The 27,664-nt window shown below is 35.8% G+C and overlaps 1 protein-coding gene across 2 annotated transcripts; it reads right to left on the bottom strand.

The window, feature by feature from the left end:
* Positions 1-2,741: 2,741 nt before the first annotated feature.
* Positions 2,742-26,324, bottom strand: LOC105214248 (putative mediator of RNA polymerase II transcription subunit 26). Of its 2 annotated transcripts, XR_008472549.1 has the most exons (5): positions 25,671-26,324; positions 5,844-6,998; positions 4,093-5,215; positions 3,670-3,822; positions 2,742-3,596 (listed from the first exon to the last, which is right to left on the bottom strand). XR_008472549.1 is itself a non-coding variant. In XM_011187574.3 (4 exons), the coding sequence occupies exons 1-4, from the start codon at positions 25,677-25,679 to the stop codon at positions 3,752-3,754; spliced, it is 2,358 nt and encodes a 785-aa protein (XP_011185876.2). In that variant the 5' UTR covers positions 25,680-26,324; the 3' UTR covers positions 2,742-3,751. The 2 variants fall into 2 exon arrangements, 1 of the variants encoding a protein (XP_011185876.2); XM_011187574.3 differs by having other exon boundaries at positions 2,742-3,822.
* Positions 26,325-27,664: the final 1,340 nt, after the last annotated feature.

Below are 27,664 nucleotides of genomic sequence, written 5' to 3'. Positions count from 1 at the left end.
GAGTTAGTCACCAAACCATTTTAAGCCATGTGCAGAAAGTTGGATACACAAAAAAGCTTGATGTTTGGGTGCCGCATGATTTGATGAAAAAACCGTCTGAACCGAATAAACGCCTGCGATATGCTGCTGAAACGGGTGACTGACGACGAAAAATGGTTCATATACGACAATATCAAGTGAAACGGTCGTGGTTGAAGGTGAATCGTCCCAAACAGTGGCCAAGCCGGGATTGACGGCCAGGAAGGTTTTGTTGTGTGTATGGTGGGATTGGAAGTGCATCATCCACTATGAGCTGCTCCCATATGGCGCTTTATTCTACTATCTACTGCGAACAACTGGACCGCTTGAAGCAGGCTATCGACCAGAAGCGTCCTAAATTAGCCAACAGAACAACGCCAGACCACACACTTCGTTAATGACTCCTCAGAAGCTACTGGAGCTCGGATGGGAGGTTTTATCGCATCCACCATATAGCCCGGACATAGCGCCAAGTGATTACCACCTGTTGAACTCAAAAGAGGTTTCAAAAATTTCGTATCGTTAATGTAAAACATATTCTTTGTATTCTGTTGATTTGAATTTTATTTTTGGAGCTAAAACTATGTCAATATATAATAATTCATTTATATGAAATAACAATAATACTTATTTGGAGAAGAAAATCGTATTCACATAAAAGCTAGTGCCTGAAAGTATGCTACTTTTAAATTATATGCATATCCATAAAATATTGAATATTATTGAACACCATAATCTCCATTTTGTTCTGCAGGTGAACCCAATGAGCCATTGTAATTAATCTGAGATAATAATGTGACTTCCAAATCTTAAGTATGATATTTAATTCTTCATTAAACTCTTCATTCAGCTATATGTATTTTATATTTTCGTAATATCTCACATATAAACCGATATATACTGTATAAAATCCACCGGAAGTTTAAAAATCCGTATATGAGGTATGTGTACAGGGCTAGTGGAAGCATTAACCAGGTTTTGTCTATTTATGAAACACATCTCCATTGAATTTCTTTAGAATATCTGAGAAATTTACCTAAATTTTCGGTAAAAAAATTAGCCATAAGCACTAGGGTTCATATTAATGATACCTGGGGCGTTGAAAAATCATGGTCCGATTTTAACGATTTTTAGACCAGCAATTACCCATTAGAAATACAGCATTTATGCAGTGACCCTCTGTACCAATAATACAATTCTCACAACTTTATTATTATTATTTATGTCTTAGTTATAGGCCTTTATAAGTTTTCGGTTATCGCCATTTTGCGGGCTTTGCAATGGTCTGATTTTGCCTTCTTACAATACCAACCATCCTATGGTTCCAACGAACATATGTACCAAAATTTCATCAAGATATAAACTCTGCAGTTTATTTATTTGTATTCAAGTTATCGTTTGCACGGACAGACGGAGAGACAGAGAAACATCTGCATTTTAGATCTACTTGTCGGCTGATCACTTTGGTATGTATGTACTCTAACTCTAGTTAACGTTGCGGGAGTATAAACTAACTAATAAACTAACCATTTGTTTTTTGAAACTATAGCAGTAAACCCTTATAAAAGAAAGCCAACAACTTCTAAATTGAATTCGTAATTATAATATATTTTTAAAAATACATACTTACTGTATATTTCATTTATTAAGCATTAAATCGGATACACATTTTTTTATTTTTTATTAACTAACGATTTATTTATATAAAATAAATACATATCTCCTTCAAATTTATATGGTTCTTATGGACATGGCCGATAGAACACTTTCCTTTGCTTTGACATTTCAAACTTTGACAACTGAATTGAGAGCATGTAGATCTATGATAATAATAATGTTTCTTCTTTCATCTCTATTGTTTATATTAATTGAGCCATTAAAGTCAATTTGGAAATATTGATTAACAATTTGAGTATTTATATTTTATAAAATTCAAAAGTTGATGAGAAAGTATTCCCAAGTTTTTATTATAGTATAAGTTTTAACTTTTCTTTCGTAATATGAAATGTCTCGTAAAATCGAAGTGTTCTATCTGACTTAGTCATTATTTAACAAAACAAAACAATTATCGGCAATTTTTAATTATTTCGTTGTAGTCATAATTGTACAATGTTTGTTGATTACTTATAAAGTAGAAATATATTTTACAAACAAAACTTAAAACTAAATGAACAACATACAATAATAACAAAGTTACACTTAATTTTAAAATGGTTTAGGAAGTAATTACAAAAGTTATGAAATGTTAAAGACTTTATGTTGTTTTGATTTTGTAATGTTACCAAATGCTGACTTATCAAAACAAAATAAAATTTTCTTGTGTTTAAAAAATATTGTGAGATAGATGGAAAGACTTACACACTGAACTTCATTTATATAAAAAAAACTAACTTATATAATTCTTTTATAACGGCAATTTGATTCGATGATGCGTAGCTTTAAAATCTACTAGTATGAAATGACAATGAATAATGCTTAAGAGTTTAATTCGGGATATACTCGTAATCCTACATCTTCAAATATACAATTTTTGAGAATTTTGTAGCGGATGGTTTCATTTGAAATTAATAAAAAAATTTAAAACATGGAACACGTGTTATTTACCAATAGGTTGGGAGAATTATGTGAATAATACACTATATATGGGGGGAACTGCACTATTGATACAATAAAGAACAATAGGTTTACGAACAAAAATGTTATTTTGATGAAACATTTTATGATTCAGAATAAAACGTGTGAAAATCTGCTTATTTGGAAATCGCTTTGACATTTGCTTCCGAGATAAAATTATACCTTTTAACTAATATATTTCTGGTTTGATGTTGTGGAAATTTTGGTTTACGTATTAGAACTCATGAACTTCTTCTCAATTTATCCCGAAAATATATGATTATTTTCTACGAATATCGGATCTGATATAACATCTACTTTATTGGTGATTTCTATATTTTATTTCTTTTCTTTTCTTTATAGTTAGTAATATGGTATATATTTGATGATTAATTCTGTCGGGTAGTGTATTATAGGTAATATCATTAGAACGGCATATGCCAGGTATTTTATACTTTGTTGAAAAAAAAGTATATTTTAAATCCTAACTATACATGATCTGGTTTGAGATTAGAATGTGTTCTCATTTTTGTCTAATATTTTTCGGATACATTTAAAATTTTAAACATATGACTCAACTAAGCGAGTCGTAAAAGTCAGGTTATGTAATTATATTAGAATTAAATTAAATTTCAATCAAACTAAGGGTCAGAAAACTGGTAACAACTCGTATAAATAATCATTAAGTAATCAAGGAATATCAGATTTTGTCATTGCCCTTGACCTTTGGCGAATTATAAAATTAACCAAATTTTTTTAGTATTATACATACATACATCCATATATCGAATTGTTTACAAGTGTTTCACAAGTTCATTACAGTGCATTTATGATGTTAATAACAATTGTTAGTTTTGAAATTTTGCTGATATTAAACAGGTGCATTTTACTTTTCTATTGAAGCCATTGAGTTGTTATTGCGTTGCTTTCGTGATGTGCCGGCTGCGCCAAGGACTGGATTGTGTCTTATAAAGAGAAGGACATCATCATCTGGTTGACTGGTGTGGCAAGTTAAGAGAACGGTGCATTACTACATACCGATATGGTGATTGTGGAAGTGCATCTACTCGTAGATTGACGCGGCGCTCATGCTTTACTAGACTACGGCTAGGTGCCACACTTAGAAGCGTCCAGCGAAGTTTAGGTTTTGTGAAGTTGGCGGTGCAAAGTTGTTAATGCCACGGTTTAGTGCTAGAACATTACCAATTAATTTTAGTTCTTCGAAATTTGTATAGTGAAACTTATCTCTACTACTTAAGCTACGTGTGGAGGAACTATGCTGCGGCGACTTATTGCCACTGAGGTTACTGAGGGAGTTACTTAAAGTGCTAAAACTAGATTGCGTAGAGCCTCTGTTACTGTTATTTAAGCGATTACTTGTGATAATGTTAGTACTAAGGTTACTACTACTCGTGCTAAGGCTGGTGCTAGTGCTACTACTCACTGAGTTTGCTACTTTACCTGGTGGTTGTTGCAGTTGTTGTTGTTGGTAAAATTGTGCATTCTGCTGCAGTTGATTGCTAATTTGCGGATCCAAATGTTGCCGATAGAAATTTTGATTATCCAGCGTTTGTTGCTGTTGTTGTTGCTGCTGCTGCTGCTGCTGTTGGCCCAGTATGGACGCGGGTATGACAGATTGGACCGAGGGAAATTGTGTAATTGACTGCTTTTGGCCGAAATTAGATGTGCCTGCCTCCTGGCGGAATAAACGTGAGCGATGTTGTTGCTGCTGCTGTTGTTGTTGTTGCTGTTCCAACAGCGCCTGACTCAAAAAGCCCGGCACTAGCGGCGCTTGTTGTTGCTGTTGCTGCGGCTGCTGCGCGTGGAAGTGCTGATGATTGTGCTGCGGCAACGCCTGGAACAGTGACACCTCTAACGGTGTCTGCACCGTCGGAAAGGTGGGTGCGAACTTAAATTGATTTGATGCTTGTATTTGCACTGAGGTGCCGGCATTTGTCGCTTGCGGCTGCGTCGGATTCACCTTCTGGCTCTGCAGGTTTTGTATATTTTGAAAGACTTTTTGCACCGGGTCATTGATGGGCAATTGTTGTTGCGTCACCGGCAATATATTCGGCGTGTAATTGTTGCGCTGCTCGCCATGTGCAAAGCTATTAACACGCTCGCGTAACGGTAATTGCTGATCGACAGGGAAAGTGTTGAAAAATGACGTGCTACTTTGGGTGACCGTGTTCGGTATGAATTCCACGGAGGGTCGTATGGTGAAGCTGACGACTTGTGATTGTTGTTGTTGCACTGCGGGTGGTGTAAGTGCTGCAGATTGCGTTGGTTGTACCGCTAATTGTTGATGCTGTTGTGCTTGCTGTTGTTGTTGTTGTATGGGTTGTAAGAAACTCTGTGTAGTTGTGATTGGCAATGTTTGCACAGTGGGGTGCGGCACGCCATTAAATTTCGTTTGCTCCTCCAGCAATTTCAGTTGACGCAAAATTAAATCTTGTTGTTGTTGTGCTTGTAGTTTCAGTTGATAGATTTGTTGTTCGAGTTGTCGTTGTCGTTCGATTAGGTAATTGCTTACACCTTCTTGGTGCGGATTATCGTTCACCGCCGCGAGGGTTTGCGTAGAAGGCTACGATACGAAAGAAAATGTTTAAGGGAATTATTAGAAGAAGTTATTGGAGAGGAAGATGTTAGACAGAAGCAGGCTCTCTTGGGATCAATGCACAGATCGAGAGACCTAACTGGACATTACTAGATTTAGTATTTTTAGAGAGCTTGTAAGAACCACATTTAGTACTTGGAGCCTGGGGGACTCCATTTGATTTAGTGACTGAACTTTTAGAGGTATGGAGATCTTCTAGTTACGGCCATGAACGTCAAGAACCACATATCCCCAAGAGCATGGGTTTCTCATAAGCTCTTTTGAAATCCTGAGTTCTCAACTGAGATAAAATAAGAAGAGAATAACCAACTCTCAACGGCTTACTGTCGGCGAAGAAATTCCGTTGGAAAACTTAACTAGTTACGGTAACAGAAGAACCTCTTACACACACTCCCTCATTTTCTATTCTGATCTTTACTTGATCCTTACTGGGAAGTTCTAAAATATTTACTGTTTCAAAATGTGGATGTCTTCCTGTGGAACTATTCGCAGCTAGAAATTAATACCACGAAGAGCGGATTTTTACTATAATTTTCGAACTGTCATAAAGCAAGGCTGAAATGAAATATGTGCTTTGAAACGCAATCATACTTACGGTAATAAAACTCTCCGCTGGCAGAATATTAGTAAATGGCGTAGTGGATGCTGCTAAAATGTTGGTTGCTTGTGTAGGTGCCACCAACCCAATATTACTGTACACGGCCTTACTTTGCGGCACACCAGACAGCGAATTTGAGGGAAGAACATTTAGCTTCGATATAGTTGGACCAGCAGCGAATGACTGATGGGCATTGTTTGTGCCCAGTGGGCGCTGTACCTTCGGTGGATCGACAATGGGTATAACATTCTTGGCTGCACCGCGTTCATCCAGATCGACGGTAAATGCGGTCACCAGCGGCGCCTTTTGTATGCGTATATCGTCTTTCTCCACCACTTCGATATTTTCGCCGTCTTCATTGTGTGTGGGACGTGGTGTGGTTGTCGTTGTTGTAGTGGTGGTGGTTGGTCGTGGACGACGAGTTGTACGTGGGCGCGCGGTTGTTGTAGTTGTCGTCGTCGTAGTGCTTGTTGTTGTTGTAGTTGAAGTTGTCGGCACTGAAAGTGAGTGCGTTTTACGTATCTCAAATTTCACTTCATCCGAATTCTCACCAGAGATTTCATTCAAACGCGCTGCGGTATTTGAGTTGGGTCCATTGGCAACACTGCGCGTGCTCTGTCGGCTACTTTCGAAAGTGCTGGAGGCGTGCGCCACGGTGTCCTCGTTGACACTCACCGCTGTATCTGAGTTACCCTTTTTGTTTGTCTTCTTCCAGAAGCGCGAACGATCGATAAACGATGCCAATGGTTGCTCGTGTGCATGTTTCTCATCGAAAATGGCTGTGTAAAACTGTACAGTTGGATGCACGTCGGCCTTATTCGTGCTCTCTTCGAGTATTTCATCCTTCGAAGTGGTGGTAGAAACACTGCTGCTGTTGTTCGTGCTAAGAATGGTCGCATCGATAGCTGTCGGCGCTTCTTCGGCAGTGGGATTCTGATCTTCCGTATCTTCCTCATCGTAGTCTTCATTTGCTGCTTCTCGCTCTAACTTGTCTATGGCACGTAACAAAGCTTGTCTTACGGAGTAATCTAACTTGCCGATTGCTTCTCGTGGAATTATTTCATTCGTCTCTGTGGAGTTTTCATCCTCTGCACACGAAGCAATGCGCAATAATGTGGCGAGTGAGAGCAATATAAGACAGGTCACAATTTTCTAAAATGGTTTGGGAAATATAGTTTTATTTCTAAGTTTATTGAGTTATATCACAAAAATAGTTGGATTGGTTTTTCTAACTAACACTTTTCATTTAGCTTACATCTTAAATTCTATTATCGATGAATCGGTGCCGGGAAAGACGGAAAGTCTGGATACTAATCTCTATTAATGATCTCATATATTGAGCAGTATATAATTTAAGAAATCGATACCTCTATATTACTAACTCTCTCATATAATTGGTTCCAAAAGTTAAACAATTTCTGCAAGAACCGAAAGCTTATAGGAAAACTTTGGAAAAACTTTATAAAGCATATATTCCAAATCTTAAGCTTGATTTTATCGACAAATTTCACGACATTTTTCCTTAAGCTTAGCCAGTTTGCAAATGTTCATAAACAACTGATGCAAAATTACATAATTAACTTCAGTCAATTAAAATTCCATTTAATAGTCTTTGCGCATGCGAAAGACAACGAAGTTAATGTGTAAGTGTTAAATTGCAATAGGTTTCGCACGGATATGTTAAATTATACGTATATACATATACAGGAATAAATATGATTACCAAGCAACAACTATATGTGCTAATGAGTAAAAACGAGCAGACAAATTACATAGCAAATATCAGATCATTTAAATCTTTACGCTAAATTCCTGCGCAATTACCAGACGCTCATATTACTCATTCGTGCATTTTCACGTTTATATTGATGTATATCCACCATAACACTCGCTAATGTACGAACATACCACTTATATGCAAATGGCAATATGAATATGGCATAGATATGCTCGATGTAGCAACACCAGTTGTGGCGAGGTGTTGGCAACAATTGCATGCTCTACAAATTTCTATGCAAAACACCCGTGTATTATATCATTTATTAGATAAAAAATTGCTTGCTTTCCTTTACAGTCTTTCTCTTCGCAGCAATTTGTAATTTGAGCGCATGATTTGCTCATTTGAACACCAGATTTTGTTTTGTGAATAATGATTTGTTATCCCCATTTAATGCAGAGGAACTATGTACTGGATTCAATTCGAGTCACCGCCAATTACGTATATCTCTTGGCCTTACACCAGTCTGTGTTAGTTTGCTTGAGTAATTTTGATTTGATGCGGTAAAATAAATTGCAATCGCTACGACCACCTAATTGTGTTATTGGAAAATATACAAATTGCTGTAACTTACGTGATTGTAAAAAGTTTTAAAGGGAAACTGGAGCTGTTCTCCATTGGATTGATTGTTGACAGGCAGTAGAAAATCGACTACTGAGCGATTATCTACTATCGGTTCTATTGTAAGTGTCCGATCAATCTCATTTGTCAACAGAAAATTTTCAGTCGGTAGAAATTTTTGCATTTTGTCGATAAAGTTACACAATTGCAAATTGAAATATAACCACTGAAATATAATAATTGAAATTACTCTTAAACTTAATCGACTGGAGCTATTCTACTGGCAGTCGACACTCCCAATAGGGGGTAGGAAATACATATCTTATTCTTCTTGATTGGCCGAGTCCACAACAGCGCGCCACGCATCTCTCCGTTTGGCAGTTTGGCGCCATTTGGTAGTACCAAGTGAAGACATGTCCTTCTCCACCTGGTCCTTCCATCGGAGTGGAGGCCTCCCTCTTCCTCAGCTTCCACCAGCGGCTACTGCATCGAACACTTTCTTTCGAAAAACATGAGCTGGCCAGCGTAGCCGCTGTCTTTTCATTCGCTGGACTATGAACATGTCGTCGAATAACACATGTGTTGCTCAACGTCAGCTTACACAGCCGTATTCATTTTGCGGGGATACCAAATTCAGACATCGCGACATAAAGGCAGCTCCTTTTCGTGCTGTCGAAAGCAGCTTTAAAATCGCCAAAAAAGTGATGTGTGTCGATGCCCTTTTCACGGGTCTTTTCCACGATTTGGCGCATGGTGAATATTTGGTCAGATGTAGATTTTCCAGGTATAAAACCACACAATGTGACTCGCTATCGTGTGACTTCTTTAACCTGATGCTGGAAAAAATAGTTCGAGCCGCAGAGCTAAACAGAAAAGAAACAATTTTTTATAAGAGTGTACAGCTACTGGCGTACGCCGATGATATCGATATCATTGGAAACAACACCCGCGCCGTTAGTTCTGCTTTTTCCCGCCTGGATAAGGAAGCGATGCGAATGGGTCTGGTGGTGAACGAGGACAAGACGAAATATCTCCTGTCATCAAACAAACAGTCAGCGCAATCGCGTCTTGGCTCCCACGTCACTGTTGACAGTCATAACTTTGAAGTTGTAGATAATTTCGTATACCTAGGAACCAGCATTAACACCGATAATAATGTCAGCCTTGAAATCCAACGCAGAATCACTCTAGCCAACAGGTGCTACTATGGACTGAGTAGGCAATTGAAAAGTAAAGTCCTCTCTCGACGCACAAAAACTAAACTCTACAAGTCCCTCATCATTCCCGTACTACTTTACGGTGCAGAAGCGTGGACGATGTCAACATGAGGCGGCAGTAATAGTTTTCGAGAGAATGGTTTTGCGGAAGATTTATGGTCCCTTAAACATTGGCAACGGCGAATACCGCAGAAGATGGAATGATGAACTGTATGTGTTGTTCGACGACATAGACATAGTCCAGCGAATAAAAAGACAGCGGCTACGCTGGCTGGGTCATGTTGTTCGAATGGATGAAAGTGCCCCTGTTCTGAAAGTTTTCGATGCAGTACCCGCTGGTGGAAGCAGAGGAAGAGGGAGACCTCCACTCCGATGGAAGGACCAGGTGGAGAAGGACCTGTCTTACTTGGTATTACCAATTGGCGCCAAACTGCCAAAAGGAGAGATGCGTGGCGCGCTGTTGTGGACTCGGCTATAACCACGTAAGCGGTTTCTATGCCAGTCAAGAAGAAGAAGAAGAAGCCACACTTATAAGGTCCAATCAGTTTGTTAATGGTGGGCTTTAGCTTTTCACGCAGTACGCTCGATAGAACCTTATAAACGATGTTAAGGAGGCTTATCCCAAGATAATTGGCGCAGATTGGGGGATCTGCCTTTTTGTTGATTGGGCAGAGTACACTGAGATTCCAATCGTTGGGCATGCTTTCTTCCGACTATATTCCAGGTAATACATATGTATATCAAATCAAAACACTGCACCTCACTTAACAAAGAAATAGGATTAACCTAGGTTCCATAAAACGGTATTTTTAGTCTACCTTAGCACGAAAATGCATAAAACTCTAAAGTTTTTTTCATCTCTATGATTAATTCGAAGTGTTCAGAGTTCTCCAAATTTCTGAAAATCATAAGACACGTATCATGAAGTATGTATATGAAGTACTATATGTTGATATCGACTGAATATATTTATATAACTCTACTCCTTATTTGTATGCGAATATTTTCTGTTCACAATTCATATTATGATGAAAGAGTGGAACTGAAAAGTTTTATAAAAATTCATACATTCATATGCGAGTTATTGTATGTATGTATGTGATTGGCGTTGCAACCGTTTAGCCGGTTATAGCCGAATCGACGATAGTGCGCCACCTCTCTCTCTCCTTTGCAGTTCGGCGCCAGTTGGAGATCCCAAGTGTAACCAGGTCGCTCTCCACCTGGTCCCTCCAACGGAGTGGAGGCCTTCCCCTTCCTCGGCTTCCTCCGGCGGGTACTGCATCGAACACTTTCAGGGCTGGAGTGTTTTCGTCCATTCGGACAACATGACCTAGCCAGCGTAGCCGCTGTCTTTTTATTCGCTGAACTATGTCAATGTCGTCGTATAACTCGTACAGCTCATCGTTCCATCGTCTGCGGTATTCGCCGTTGCCAATGTTCTGAGGACCATAAATCTTGCGCAAAATTTTCCTCTCGAAAACTCCTAGTGTCGTCTCATCTGATGTTGACATCGTCCACGCTTCTGCACCGTAAAGCAGGACGGGAATGATAAGCGACTTGTAGAGCTTGATTTTGGTTCGTCGAGAGAGGACTTTACTGTTCAATTGCCTACTCAGTCCAAAGTAGCACCTGTTGGCAAGAGTTATTCTGCGCTGGATTTCGAGGCTGACATTGTTCGCGTTGTTGATGCTGGATCCCAGGTATACGAAATTATCTACGACCTCGAAGTTATGACTGTCAACAGTGACGTGGGAGCCAAGACGCGAATGCGCCGACTGTTTGTTTGATGACAGGAGATATTTCGTCTTGTCCTCATTCACCTCCAGACCCATTCGCTTCGCCTCCTTATCCATGCGGGAAAAAGCAGAACAAACGGCGCGGTTGTTGCTTCCGATGATATCAATATCATCGGCGTACGCCAGGAGCTGTACACTCTTGTAGAAGATTGTACCTTCTCGGTTTAGTTCTGCAGCTCTTATAATTTTCTCCAGCATCAGGTTAAAGAAGTCGCACGATAGGGAGTCACCTTGTCTGAAACCTCGTTTGGTATCGAACGGCTTGGAGAGGTCCTTCCCAATCATGACGGAGCTTTTGGTGTTGCTCAACGTCAATTTACACAGCCGTATTAGTTTAGCGGGGATACCAAATTCAGACATCGCGGCATAAAGGCAGCTCCTTTTCGTGCTGTCGAAAGCAGCTTTAAAATCGACAAAAAGGTGGTGTGTGTCGATCCTCTTTTCACGGGTCTTCTCCAAGATTTGGCGCATGGTGAATATCTGGTCAGTTGTCGATTTTCCAGGTCTAAAGCCACACTGATAAGGTCCAATCAGTTTGTTGAGGGTGGGCTTTAGTCTTTCACACAGTACGCTCGATAGAACCTTGTATGCGATATTTAGAAGGCTGATCCCACGGTAATTGGCGCAGATTGTGGGATCTCCCTTTTTATGGATTGGGCAGAGCACACTGAGATTCCAATCGTCAGGCATGCTTTCTTCCGACCATATTCTGCAAAGAAGCTGATGCATGCACCTTATCAGTTCTTCGCCGCCGTATTTGAATAGTTCTGCCGGTAATCTATCGGCCCCCGCTGCTTTGTTGTTCTTCAAGCGGGTAATTGCTATTCGAATTTCTTCATGGTCGGGTAATGGAACATCTGTTCCATCGTCATCGATTTGGGGATCGGGTTCGCCATCTCCTGGTGTTGTACTCTCACTGCCATTCAGCAGGTCGGAGAAGTAAGCGAGTTATTATGTATATAAAATAACTAAAATTTCGATGAACAAAAATGCGAAACGTATTTTGGATATGTTAATTAAGTTATTTTTTTCTTTTTATTATTGGCATGGTACGCACTATGGCACACGTATGGACTGACGAGTACTTTTAGTGATGCTCACTGGCTTTAAAATCACTTATCTACTGCCGCAAGCCGACACGTAAAGCGCCTCAAAACTGCCTTTAGTTGAACGGACGAGTGCACACAGAAAGTGCAGTACTCGCTCCAAAGTCAGGTTAAATGATCAAACACTTATATACCGACAGGCGGTTAAATTTGTGTGAGTACCATATGATATGCCCAGTGTTCGAATAACGGTGAGGCTACTAACACTTTTTATTTCCGCAATAATTCATACATTATTCACATTCAAAGCGAGTTAAAGTATGAAAAAACGAAAAGAAATAAAAAATTGAAGAAAGTTGAATGAAAAGAAAAAAAAATAAAAAAATGGGAGTCATTTGAAAGAAAGGAGATTTCCTTTGTCGTGTGATGTCCAAATGGAATACAATTTATTTCATTAAATATACAAACAAAATTGTTTTGAATTTGATTTTCTAGAGTAATAATAGTTCATAAAGATTCACACAGTGAACAGTGAAAGAAAATAATGATTTTTTATTAGCCCAGCTTACATAACTCAGACCTGTGGTCTAGTTGCATCCAATTTTGATTACATGTTACCCACATATATTATATTAATCCCAAGGTGCTGATTACCATGAAGTCAAACATGCACAAATAAATGTCATTCATCTTAATTTGAAAGTATAAAAGAATGGTTTGAATTTGCCTATGAAACATCTCATGTTAGCTGCTTATAATAAAACATAACAATACAACATATTATCACTTGTATAGCTACATCAATGACTTGATTTATTCAACAAATTTATTTTAAATTTTTTGTTGTTTTTCTTTAGTTATGCAAAAAACATTTTCCATTGTCTAAGAAACTCGGGTATCAAGTTCAAAAACAAAACATATTTGCAAATTTCGAAGCCTGCCTATTATTGCTCACTGTATCCCAATGACGAAGGAGGTCACAACTTCTATTCATAAAGGTGGCGTTAATAAAAATATCAATGGATAGCTAAATAAACATCATACTTCATAAATGATAACAGAATTAATGGTGTGTGGTCAAGGTCACACCAGGGTTAAGCTTAAACAATAAAATTCACGAATTTTGAAATAAATTAATCTTCATCAAATATTATGAAAAACTCGCCAGTCATAAAATCCAAGTTGACCAGAGAATAATAGTAGCGATTATTTTGAACTTATCCTTAAACAGTCTTTCTCTCGATGCACATAAAGTATTGCACCACTCTTGTTGTTTTGATTTTGATTGATTTTACGATACAAGTTCGAATTTCCTCGAAAGTGTCACTATCCTGTTTTGAAGATATCAATTCTGCATAAAAACGATGATGCCAAATATTAGTTTTCGCACTTCGCACTTCATTAAAATATCACGACAAAAGTGAAAATTTGCATTTCCCGAATGGCAATGAGATACGGAATATGTGGGAACACGACCAGTGACATAAGTTTGTATCGAATAGAGGTGCGCTCACAGCCGCCGCCCTCACGCATGCGTCGCTAATCATGCTATTGACGGCGTAAATAAAAAACTGACAATGAAGCAGATTATGTTTATTTGCGTGACAGAAGCAATTAATCGCGTGGACCCACATTGAATACTTCAATCAGCGACTGTTGGGGATCGATCTATCACTCTTCGACTTTCTTTGAGATGTTTGGCTATATGAAGTATTTTAGTGCGTTATGCAAGGTGTTGAATATTTTATTGATTAATAATGGATTAAAAAATGTTTCTTGTAATTGACTGCCACTACGCATTTATCGTTTCAATTAAATAAAAACAACAAGGGAAAAACGCATGTTATTCAGCGTTGTATCGGGTTTGTTGGTAAATTACATTAACAATAAATCTATTTACAAGTTCGAAATTACATCTGCCATAGTCGTTCCAAAACTTCTCGAGACTATATTACATTTTTAATAATTTAGTAATTTCATATGTCACTATATCGATATCCCCGTCCTTATTGGCCAAAAAACTAGGACAGTCGATTTTCATAAATTTATCCTTACTGTAGGTCTCTACTATAAGGTTGATGTAAGAGAACCACCCACCCAAGCTCCCGCAGTTACTGCGAAACAGTAGTGGTCAGACTCGACGATTTCCATAATTTTATCGTTATTTTTGAAAATTGGCCTTCCAGAGCGTGGCGTATATTTAACATCAAAAATACCGGTACGGTATCGACGAAACAAGAATCGCGCTTGATTAACCCTTACAGTATTACGACATTATACCTTAAATTCTCTTCAAATATAATATAGTGTTAGCATATGAGGTAAAATATCACCAATATAATGAAAATAAGTCAAATTTTTCTTCGGTTTGCTAAAATATAAAATGAAGTGTTTGAAATACAATAAGATTCACCACTTGAAAAAGTTAAAAAAAAAACATGAATTGAATGTACAAACAAAAGTATCATTCAGATGCAGAGCTCACTAAATAAATAAAGAAGAAAATTGCCACTCTAATAAGCGAAGGGACTACACCATTAGGCCTCCAAATACCAATGTAAATGTTTGTTAAATTTTGATTGTGAAGTGCGGCCAAAACTTAAAGAGTTACATGTACGGTGACATTGAAATAGTATTTACAAGTGTTTTTGGTGGCAACAATTTATTTAAACGGCGGAATACACACACTACTTGCATGTGTATTATTTATTATGTATATAAGGTGAATTTGGGTACTTATGCGCGTAAGTTGTGGTACTTTACATTGCAACACGGCAAATAATTTACAAAAATCTTAAAAAAAAAATCAAAAAACCACCAACACCTTGAAACAAATCTCGCAAACTCTTGTAGGTATCTCATTTTTCTATTATAAGACAACTTTATCTATGGTAATATTTTCCATAAAGAGAGAAAAATATAAACAACAAGAATACTACCACTGCCATTTGAAGTATGAGGCGCGTCTTTATGTACATATGTATGTCGAGGCAGTCACGGCGCAATGCATTTAGCCCACTTTATATTTTCCTTTCCGCATTTTTTTTCATTGCAAAAATGTACTGCTCTCAATTATAAGTCCAAGTATACAGTCAGTTGCAGCTAGCAATAAAATGAACAGCAAAGTATGGAAGAAACTTAGCAATATTAGTTAGTAGGAATATTTACAGAACCGAATCTCGAAATATGCAACTAGTTGTGTTGCAAATAAGTGCAACGCTCGAAAACAAATTACTGATTACAAAAATAAAGCTTTGCAGCTGCCTTACTGCCTACCACACTGCAACTAACTAAATTTTCGCTTCTGTAGCAGTTACGCAGAGATACCAATCCTCATAAAATTTTGACAAATATTTAATTTAAATATTTAATATTTATGACAAAATGATGCACAGTTAGGCAATTGTACATAATGGTAATACACTGGCCAATTACGCGTGCGAAAAAGAAATTACATCAGTTAAGTAATTTTCCCAAAAAAAGCTCTCGCACACACATACACATAAATGTATAAAACTATATGTAAATTCAGACCGATCATCGGACGTCACGGTCAAATATTTTTTTTTTATCTCTGACTGATGCTGTTGCTGCAGCGACTCATCAAATTTTTTGCTTGTGTTATTTGTTTTATTTATATCTGAATGGTAAAAAAGCATCACTGAAGGCATGCCTATTGGGGAATACATGTACTTGTAAATGTATGTAGAAAAGCTTACCAATGTTGTAGGTTTTTTATTGTAATATGTGTAGTTTGTTTCTTTTTCCTTAATTTTTTATAACTTTTTTTCTTACGTTTTCTCTTTGGCGGGATTTTCTGCATTGTCTTCAATATTATTTGGTTAGTTGCCGTTCATTGTTTGGCATCGTCAATGGACTACCAAGTTTTATTATCCACACATATGTACACAAAAGCAAGAAGAAAGACCAAATCAGAAGCGTGCAGCTTGTAAATATTCATATAAGCATTAAAAGTGCCTGTGTGCTTATGCATGTTTATGCAACCAATTGATGCAACCCAATGTCAATGGCATCCGCCACAAAAATGAAATAATTACAACAGAAACTACAACACTGTATGCATATTCTCTTTCATCCGTGTGGCAGCATCTTCAGCGGAGATTTTAGTTAATTTTTTATTTTCACACAATTTACTATATTTTTTAGGACTCGGTGACTATATTTTATTAACTTTTTTTTTAATTTTTGATGTGGAAATTGGTTTTACCGGTATTGCAGCTTCTTCTTTGCTGGTGAGATTACGTTGTTATGCAATATGTTTACATACATATATGTGCAAAGGTATGGTCACGTAAGTACTTGCAAGCAAGCTATTTCTTTATTGGCTGTTTGCACACTTCACCATTCATCAGTTTGTTTAAAGCGTTTTGTTTCCTTGCGGCATGCGTCACTAATAGTTGACTGTCTGCTTGTCAGTTCATCTGCCACCGATGTGTGTGCGGATGCAAGTCTGGCTGCCCGTTCGTCAACATTAATATCTTTTTTCACAGCTTCTGCCAGCTATGGACAGACCAGACATATTTAATTTCTTCCTTATGCAATTTGTCCTCGTATGCATCTCATAACTTGGTTACGGTACTAAAGACCGTCCACATTGCAATGTTCATCTGTATTCTGCTAGCGATTCGTTTTTAATTTTGAACTCTTTTATTGCACGAACGAGTTTCCTTGCCTGCCTTTATGCTTATTAATTTTGATTGGGCATCGAATTTCACAAAAGTAAAAGTACACTGGAATATTTATCAACGAAGCTTCAGAAAAGTAGTTTGATGGGCTTTTAAGGTGTCTCTGACTACACTGTTAAGCAGCTGTACTTTAAAAGAAGAAAATTATATTTGCACCATATTTTTCTTTGTATCATATACTTCTTTATATTATATTATATTATTTATAACAAAAAAATGGCCTTGGTGTGATATACAACTCATGCTCGTAAGATAAATTATGTGTTTTTACATTAGCTCAAGCTCAAATCCATTTCCATTTGTATTAAGTTGCGCAAGCGCATCTTCCTCTAAAATGAAAGACTTAAGCAACGAACTTGTTGCTTGGGGTTGGTCTTAGCTGTGCCTTGGAAATAATAACAATATATTTAAATTTGATTTATATGAATTTTATTAAGCAAGCTCATAAGCCCTCAACTATACTTTTGTAAACCCACGCAAATTTTTTTTTGTGTAAATATATTTACATTATAAATACACTCGTGTTGACCTTTACGTGTCCAAACATAATTTAATTTTTGTTTTTCACACGCCTCACACTATTTTCTATAAACTGCCTAAAACTTGTACGAAAACTAATAGGATTTGAGTGATTTGCAAGTATTTGCGGCAGAGAGAGATTTTAAATTTTGTGTGCGCGGACTCTACTGCGGCTTGTGTGAAGGCATCGCAGAGACGTTGTGCTTTTCCGATTAACATTTACAAGTCATATTAATGTAACAATATACAAATATGCAATTGGCGTGTATTTTAAATGTGTAACGTATAATTTTAATATTAAAGCCGAGTTAAGAAGTGCTCATAGCTCAGCTTGTATAATATTTATATTTGATTATAGGACGTAATTGGTGTTGATCTAAAGTGCAATACAAAAAAAAATAATTATTAAGCACCAAATTCATTTGTTAATGAGTGCAGACAAATTAGGTTGCAAATATCAGGCAAATTAAATCTTTACGCTAAATTCCTGCGCAATTACCAGACGCACAAATTACTCATTCGCCCAGTCAGACGTTTATATTGATGTATATCCACCATAACAATCGCTTATGTACAAATACTATATGCAAATAAAAATATGAATGTGGCATGGATATGCACGATGTGGCAAGAGCAGTGTTGGCGAGGTGTCTGCAACGCTTGCATACTCCACAAATTTGCATGCAAAACGCTCGTGTATTATTTCATTTATTAGAGAAAAAAATTACTTGCTTTCCTTTGAAGTCTTTCTCTTTATGCTGCTTGTGCTTTTACCACATTTTGCAGACAAATCAGCAATTTGTAATTTGAACGCACGATTTGCTCATTTGAACACCATGCATTGGTTTCGAATAGTGATTTGTTATCCTTAGGTAATTCAGTGAAAATATGTACTGGTTTCGAATCAGTGCTGATTTTATTTCTTGGCTTTATACCACCCTGTTACATAGCTTAAGTAATTTTGAGTTTATGCAGTAAATTAGTACCGAAACAAAGTGCAATGTGGACACACAGTCACGTTCTTGGTACTTTGCACTATCCACTTGTTTTTAACTTTTTCAATATCATACACTGAAGTGTGGCAAATACAAAAATACTACATATATAAGAAATGTGTTTATGGCAAAAACTTGACTTTTGCTGCTGTTATAGCTCGCTAAATTTACAGTAGCACCGATTAGCGCAACCAATAATCGCTTTTGCTGCATTAAAACTATGTTTCACTTATTTTTCATGGAGAAGGATATAACTTTACTTTTGAATACAGCGATATATGTATTTGTAGATTCGCGAAAGCGTAAAACTAAAATTTCATACAAATATATACATACACACGTATTCATATTATGTTTATAACGGGTGATTTTTTTGAGGTTAGGATTTTCATGCATTAGTATTTGACAGATCACGTGGGATTTCAGACATGGTGTCAAAGAGAAAGATGCTCAGTATGCTTTGACATTTCATCATGAATAGACTTACTAACGAGCAACGCTTGCAAATCATTGAATTTTATTACCAAAATCAGTGTTCGGTTCGAAATGTGAAAATCCGCTTTTTTATCGACAAATTTTGTTCAGCGATGAGGCTCATTTCTGGTTGAATGGCTACGTAAATAAGCAAAATTGCCGCATTTGGGGTGAAGAGCAACCAGAAGCCGTTCAAGAACTGCCCATGCATCCCGAAAAATGCACTGTTTGGTGTGGTTTGTACGCTGGTGGAATCATTGGACCGTATTTTTTCAAAGATGCTGTTGGACGCAACGTTACGGTGAATGGCGATCGCTATCGTTCGATGCTAACAAACTTTTTGTTGCCAAAAATGGAAGAACTGAACTTGGTTGACATGTGGTTTCAACAAGATGGCGCTACATGCCACACAGCTCGCGATTCTATGGCCATTTTGAGGGAAAACTTCGGAGAACAATTCATCTCAAGAAATGGACCCGTAAGTTGGCCACCAAGATCATGCGATTTAACGCCTTTAGACTATTTTTTGTGGGGCTACGTCAAGTCTAAAGTCTACAGAAATAAGCCAGCAACTATTCCAGCTTTGGAAGACAACATTTCCGAAGAAATTCGGGCTATTCCGGCCGAAATGCTCGAAAAAGTTGCCCAAAATTGGACTTTCCGAATGGACCACCTAAGACGCAGCCGCGGTCAACATTTAAATGAAATTATCTTCAAAAAGTAAATGTCATGAACCAATCTAACGTTTCAAATAAAGAACCGATGAGATTTTGCAAATTTTATGCGTTTTTTTTTTTTTAAAAAGTTATCAAGCTCTTAAAAAATCACCCTTTATGTATACGTACAGTGTAAGCAACTAAAATTTTAAAGAGCAATAATGCGAAACGTATTTTAAATATGTTAATTACGAAATTTTCTTTGGCATGTGCATCTAAGTATGGAGTCACGAGTCTTTTTCGCGTGTGTTCACTGGCTTTAAAGTCACTTATCGACTGCCGTAAGCCGACACGTTAAGCGCCTAAAAGCTGCCGCCAGTTCAACGAATAAGCACACACAGACAGTGTCCAAAGCCAGGTTAAATGGCCAAACACTCATATATCGACAGGTGCTTAAATTTGTGTGAGTACCATATTGTTTGCCACTTCTTCGAATAACGATGAGGCTACTAACACTTTTCATTTTCGCAATAATTCACATTTTATTCATATTTAAAGCGAACCAAAGTATGAAAAATTAAGGAAAACAAAAACATTTTCTTTATGGAATTGGCAAAATCAACAAGTTGTGTGTTATTAAAACTAGAATAAAATTTAAATTTTAAATAAACTGAAAATCTTTTGGAGGGATGTAAGGAAACCTCAAAAAAGGGTAGGGATTACTCCAAATTGTTGTGTGATGTGACACTTAAAAGTGTTGGGACTCATGAGTAATGGTGATGCGCTTCTTTCATATTGGAAATAATATTATTTTAGCGCAAAACATAGCGAATAAGTTTTGAATAAGTTTTAAGTGAAAATCAATAAAAATAATATTTTTATTCAGTTTATACAATAATATGTATTTTGATCGCTCACAACTAAGTTTTAAGTGTATTTTGTATTTGAATTTTTTGGCTTGTGGAGTCGCTTTTTAAAAACCCACATATATTAATCCCAAGGTGTTAATTTCCATAAATTCAAACATGCGTAAATCAAAATCAGTCATATCTATTTTAGGTATAAAGAAATGTTTTAAATTTGTCTATGAAACAACTAATCTTAACTAACCAAAATCAAACATAAAAATTCAATACATTAAAACTTGTATAGCTACTTCAATGACTTAATTTATTCAATAAATTTATCCCAAAATGTTTTATATGATTTTCTTTAGTTATGCTAATGTTTTGCTAAAAACACTTTCCATTGTCTACCAAACTCGAGTATCAAAAATAAAAAATATGTGCAAATTCCAAATCGATTCCCTACTTTATCTCAACGCTGCGGGGTGTCACAGCTTCTATTCATCGAGTTTGCGCTGACAAAGTTGACAATTAAAAACCAAATTATCTTCATATTTCATGTGGTGATGCCGCATTTAATGGTATATGGTCAAGTTCACTCGAGGGTTAAACCGTGTCTATAAAATTTATGCGTTTTGAAATAAATTAATCACAATTTGTTTGATTACAAAATATTATTATAACTAAAAGGAACCGAAAATGTATCGGTGAAGAATAAAGGCGAATATTGAGCGCTACATATTCCAGCTGTCCTTGAAGTATCTCTAGTCTTTTTTGTGGAATAAAAATTATGTTCTTAATTAAAAATGTGATTACTTAGTTGTATGTTCGCTTTTACGAGAGCAGTTCGAAATAAATCTTACTCCTCTCTCAAGTGAAGTTCCATTGAAACTTTCGTTGATGAAATTTTTCTTTGAGTGAAGTTCATCGACAATACATTGCAATTATCGTTGTTCTTTATGTTGAGAGTGTAACAAGGAAAACACAAATTATAACGAAAGGCAAAATATTAAAAAAATTTCGCCGTTAATTAAAATTTTCCAAAAAAAATAAATTTCGTAGAAAATTTCATATCCTGAAAACCGATGGTAAAAGATGTGCCGCACGGGTTTCGATTTCGTGCATGTGCTGCTAATAATATTGCTAATGGGGAAAATAAAAATTTGCAATTAAGCAAATAATGCTTATAACTTTTCTATGAGTATTGACTTGTGCGTGTCGACAAAAATCAATCGCGTGAGCCCGCTTTGGGTGCCCAAATCAACAGCTATCGGTCTTCAGATTACATTAGGTTTGATTTTATTAAAAAAATATTTATATAACCTTCTGCAAAGCATAAAGGCAGCTTAACTCCTACAATATGGTATGTATAATATGGTACGAGCATTTGAGGTAAAATATCACCTTAAATATGTAAATAAAAAGCCATTTAGATTCAGTGATCACTAAAAAAATAAAAAGAAAATTGCCACTCTAATATGCCAGCATATATGTAAGTCTATACAATTAGGCCTCCAAATGTGTATGTAAATATTTGTTGAATTTTAATTGTAAAATGCGGTCATAACTTAAAATGTAACATGTATGATGACATTGAAACCGCATTCACAAGTGTTTTAGGTGGCACTACTTGCAGCTATATTATTATAAATTTTCGTATATAGTTATAAAGTGTTTTAAATATATAAGTGTATGTTGTGAATGAATTAAAAAAAAATGAAAAATAATTAATAGCAATATAAAATATAAAAATAACAAAAAATAACTGAAAATTCCTCGAAATAAATATTTGCAGACTCTTGTAGGTTAAGGTTCGTTAAATTTTTTGTATCGTAAAACAATGATAACTAGGGCGATAATTCTCTTAAAGAGAGAATAATATATAAATTAGAAGAACACTGCTACTTCTATACCACAAAGAAAGTGTATTAAAAAGTATTGAAACTGTGTCTTCATATCCACATGTGTATTGCTGCAGTTACGGTGCAATGCATTTACCCAGCTAAATTTTTCCTTTCCGCAATTTTTCTTCTTTATTGAACGTGCAACAATGTGTTACTTTAAATCTTCAGCATACTGTGTGGCCAGTCCAATTAGTTTCACATGATAATGCAAAATAAAAAAAAATAACGAAAAATAAATCTCAGCAATATTAACTGTTATGAAGATATTCGAAATGCTAGAATTGTTGCTGTTTTTGTAAATATGTATATATGTATGTGTGTTGATATATCGGTCAAATAAAGAACTTTTATCTTTGGCTGATGCTGTTGTTGCAGCCACTCTTCCAATTCGAACTCTTCAATGCTTCTAGTGTTGTAATATTATATTTATTTGTGAGTGATAAAAAACCAACAACGAAGTCATGTCTTTTACGGAATGTATGTACTTATAATTATTGTACAGATGTGGGAAAACTTAATTATGTTTCATGTGCTTTATTGTAACATCTGTCGTTTTTTTCTTTTCCTTAAACTTTTCCATTAAAAATGTGCTTTTGCTGTTTTGTCTTGATTATTGTTCAGTTAGTTGCCGTTCATTGTTTGGCATCGTCAATGGACTACCAAGTTTTATTACCCACACATATGTACACAAAAGAAAGAAGAAACCCCAAATCGGAGGCGTGCAGCTTGTAAATATTCGTATAAGCATTAAAAGTGGCCGTGTGCATATGCATGTTTATGCAACCAATTGATGCAACCCAATGTCAATGGCATCCGCCACAAAAAAGAAATAATATCAACAACAAACATAATTTGTGCATATACATACACTTTCTTCCGTGTGGCAGCATCTGCAGCGGTAATTTTAGTTAATCTTTGGTTTGATTGAATTTTTCAAAATATTTTATTTGTGGGACTAAGTAGCTGGGCTTTGACTGATTTCACTTCATATTACTTTTTTACATGTTTTTGGAGTGAAAATTGGCAGTGCCAGTACTGTAGCTTGCTTGCGATATTATCTTATTATGCAATATGTGTGCAAAAGTATGGTCTCGTAAGTACTCGAAATTTCTTTATTGGCTGTTTGCACACTTCACTGTTCATCAGTTTGTTTAAGGCATCTTCATCACTAATAGTTGACTGACTGCTTGTCAGTTCATCTGCCACCGATGAGTATGCGGCTGCACGTCTGGCTGTCCGCTTGTCAACATTAATATCTTTTTTCACAGCTTCTGCCAGTTATGGACAGGCCAGACATGTTTAATTTCTTCCTTAAGCAATTGATCCTCGCATGCATCTCATAACTCGATTACGGTATTAAAGACCGTCTACAGTGTTACTACATTCGTCTGTATTTTGTTCTCGACATTTTTTACTCTTATTACTTGCCGAAACACAAGATTTTTGATTTTGGCTTGGCTTTGAATTTTAAAAAAGGAAAAGTAAATGAAACATTAATCACGAAGCTTCAGAATAGCAGTTTGATAGGCCTTTAAAGGTGTCTCCGACTTCAACGAACAACTCTACTATCACATTTTTAACAAAACCATCAATTTATTGTAAAAGAAATAGAAAGTTTAGTATTTCTAGTATTTCATAATAATTTCATGTAAAAGTTGCGCTTCCATAATTATTAAGATATATAGGTTAATTAATTTTTGAGAAGTATTAAATTTGGACAAAAATCTTCATAATAATTAAAGAAAATCACTAAATAAATGTCGAATAAATTGTGGTTTTAAGGCATTATTTGTAGTGAACTGTGAAACAAAGTGTTTTTCTCACAATATTTTATTTATATTTATATGCCTCATCTTTATTTCTTCTATAAAATGACCTTAGTAAGATGTATGACTTATTTACTATTTATTTATTTATTTTCACAGTAATTCAAGTCAAATCCACTTGAATTTGTATTGGTATGGAGTTATGTAAGCGCATCACTCTTTAATACTAAAGACTTAAGCAACGAACTTGTTGGGGGTTGGCCACAGCAATGCCTTGGAAATAACAACAACAAGTTTGAAATCAATTTATACGAACTTTGTTAAGCAAACTCATAAGCCCTCAACAATAATTTTAGACATTCACGCAAAGATTTTTTTCATAAATACAAACACACTTCTATTATAAATGCACTGTCCCTGGCCTTTGCGTGCTTAAGCATAATTTAATTTTGGTTTTACTCACGCCTCACATAATTTCCTTTGTACTGCCTAAAAATGAAACAAAAACTAATAGGATTTAAGTAATGTGCACGTATTTTCAACAGAGAAATATTAGTCAGTTTGTCTGTCAGTGTCAATAGGCATAACAGTGAGGTCAATGGGAAGAAAATTTAGTAAATTTGATTTACGAGACAGACAGAAATTAAAAATGTGATTTTCGCTAAACATTTACAAATTCCATTAAAATTACTGATGTATAATCTGAATGGAGCGAAAATTGCTGTTGCCATTTTTTCCCATGGGTCGCAAGAGCTAATCTTGAATACACAAAAAAAAACTAAAGCTGCGTTTGCATTAATAACATTAATTGTACAAAGAAATTACACACTGGCCAATTTTAATTTGCCTCATGCTTATAATATACCCATTGACATAATTCATTTAATTGGTAAGTAAAACAAGTGTTTGCATTAGCTCTTTAAGTCTTTGTGTTTTTCAAAGCTTGTAGCAATCTTCAATTGCTTTTGAGTGTTTATTGAGTCTGCGATTTTAATTAGACTTGAGCAAAAGCTTTCTGTCCATTAAGGGTAGGGAATAAATATGAATAAATATTTGCTTTGTATTTAAATTTAAAAAATAAATATTTAGTTTATCCATTCATTTTTACTACATCGATTATAATTTGTATTAATCGTATCACATAAGTTATTTTTATATGGTTTTCCATTGTTTAATATTTTACAACAAAACTAAAAAGTTTTTTAAGTGTTACCATATTTACAAAATCCATATTATTGTATTACAATTGAAAAATTAATTGTCCGGAATAACGAAATCAGGAAAATATATTATTCTGATATGGTGCTTTCGTTTTCATTAGCTCTTTAAGTCTTTGTGTTGTTCAAAGTTTAAAAAAATTTTCAATTGCTTTTGTGTAATATTATATTTCTTAAAGAGTTTGGCTTCTTTGAGTGTTTGTTGAGTTTTTGATTTTAATTGGTATTCAGGCATGAATGATACGGTATAATCCAAATATTTGATGTAGCTTTTCATTGTATAATATTTTATAATAAAACTAAAATTATTTTACACATCGAGTTTTACGGTGTTGCCATACTTACAATATTCATATTGTTGTATTCCAATCGAAAAATGGATTACCCGCAATAAAGAAATCAGGAAATTATATTTTTCTGAAATGCCGTTTTTGTTATTTATTTGTAAACTTTTTACTGCGAGTCCTTAAAATAATATTTTGATTTTATATATAAAATTAAATTTAGAGATGCTTTTGTATTTTACAAGTTGACTTGAAACAAATGTATTTTGTACACAAAAAATAAATTTCATTATCTTTTCCCCTCATAAACTTTATTGATTTGTAATTAACACATTTACAACTTTCTTTTCAATACGATGTTATATAAAATTTTTCATTTAAACACGCTTGCACTCGTTTATAATTAACAGTTATACCATAATTATGGCAATAGCAATGTCCACATTTTTACATATAATTTTAGTATATTTTTCTTGGAACTTTCTTTTTGCTGCTTATTTTAATTCGATTTAATTTTTGAGCACGACTTTCAATTCAGTGCAACCGTTGGTTAGTCGTGGGATACAAATAATTTTTTTTGTTTTTTATTAATGCCTCTATCGCACTAAACAAACCGTTAGGCTTGAACAAAATCGCATCGAAGACACATTATACCGAAAGAAACGTCTTAACCAAATGAATTCCCGTTGCAAACTGACTGGGCGTCGACAAGCGCATCCCTGAAAACGTCACGCAAAACAGCCGCAAGCGCTTAGCAGAGGGTACGCTGCAGCGACACAGCTGTCAAAGGTTTGCAAGCAACACGAAAGAGTTGAGCGATCGTCTAGCAACATAGAGCGCAAAAAGTTGCAAGAGCTCGGACTAAAGCAACAAAGTTGCAAAGATTTGATAAAATGTTGCCGAAACAAAAGTTGAGAATACAAATGTTTATAAAGTAGATGTTTACAGGTGAAATGTTGCTGTATACGAAGATAAAACAAATACTGCAACATTTTTTAAACGCATTGATGAAACAAATGATAAGTTAAATGTTAATTTAAAGCATGGACTAACGCCGATAAAGGCGGAATTCCGTGCATAATTTTAAACTCTCGCAACATGTTGCACAGAAGCTTGGAAGCCCTGATGTCCTCATGTTCGATATATGGGGCCTTGAAAATTTATGATCCGATTTCGACGATTTTTAGAAGGACGATAAATGTAGTGGGCGTGGTTATAATCCGATTTCCTCCATTTTTGGACTATATAAGGTAGTACCTAAAGAGAAACGACCCTAGAAAATTTTTTTGATATAGCTTTAGTAGTTTACGAGATATGTGCAAAAAACTTAGAGGCGGGGCCACGCCCACTTTCCCAAACAAATTACATCCAAATATAGTTATAATAATACTCGTAGTTATAGCTCTTTATGTGTTTTCGGTTATCGCCATTTTGTGGGCGTGGCAGTGGTCCGATTCCTTCCATCTTCAAACTTAACCTTCTTATGGTACCAAGGAACACGTGTTCCAAGTTTCATTAAGATATCTCATATTTTTACTTAAGTTACAGCTTGTACCGATGGACAGACGGACGGACAGACAGACATCCGGATTGAACTTTCCTCGTCACCCTGATCACTGATTGGTATATATAACGTTATATCTAACCCGTTCAGTTTTAGGTGTTACAAACAACCGTTATGTTTAGCAACTTTGTAGCGAGAGTATAAAAATGGAATACTTAGCGTTAAATCAAAATTGATAACGCTGGTTACTCACTTTTTCTTCCTTTTTCTGCAGCTACATATCAGTCACACCGGATCATAAATAATAAAAGATATTCATTAACTTTTATCTACTATAAAAATCAAGTTTTTGTTTATTCCTCTTATTTATTTTCCGGTCTCCATACTTTTTGTCTTACTAAATGACAAAATTACGTCGGCTCATTCAAGAGGATGCTCAAAACACTTGAAAGGCGGCATAGTAATAGCTAGAGTCATCAGTCGCTTTGTGGCAACTTTTTTGTTCGTACTTCATAAGCATCACTTTCCCTAAAAGGTATAACCGGTATAGC

The sequence above is a fragment of the Zeugodacus cucurbitae genome, chromosome 2, assembly GCF_028554725.1.
Source record: "Zeugodacus cucurbitae isolate PBARC_wt_2022May chromosome 2, idZeuCucr1.2, whole genome shotgun sequence".
In the NCBI taxonomy this organism is placed as follows: Eukaryota; Metazoa; Arthropoda; class Insecta; order Diptera; family Tephritidae; genus Zeugodacus; species Zeugodacus cucurbitae.
The sequence above is the reverse complement of the archived record's forward strand: the minus strand, read 5'-3'. Positions and strand labels throughout refer to the sequence as shown.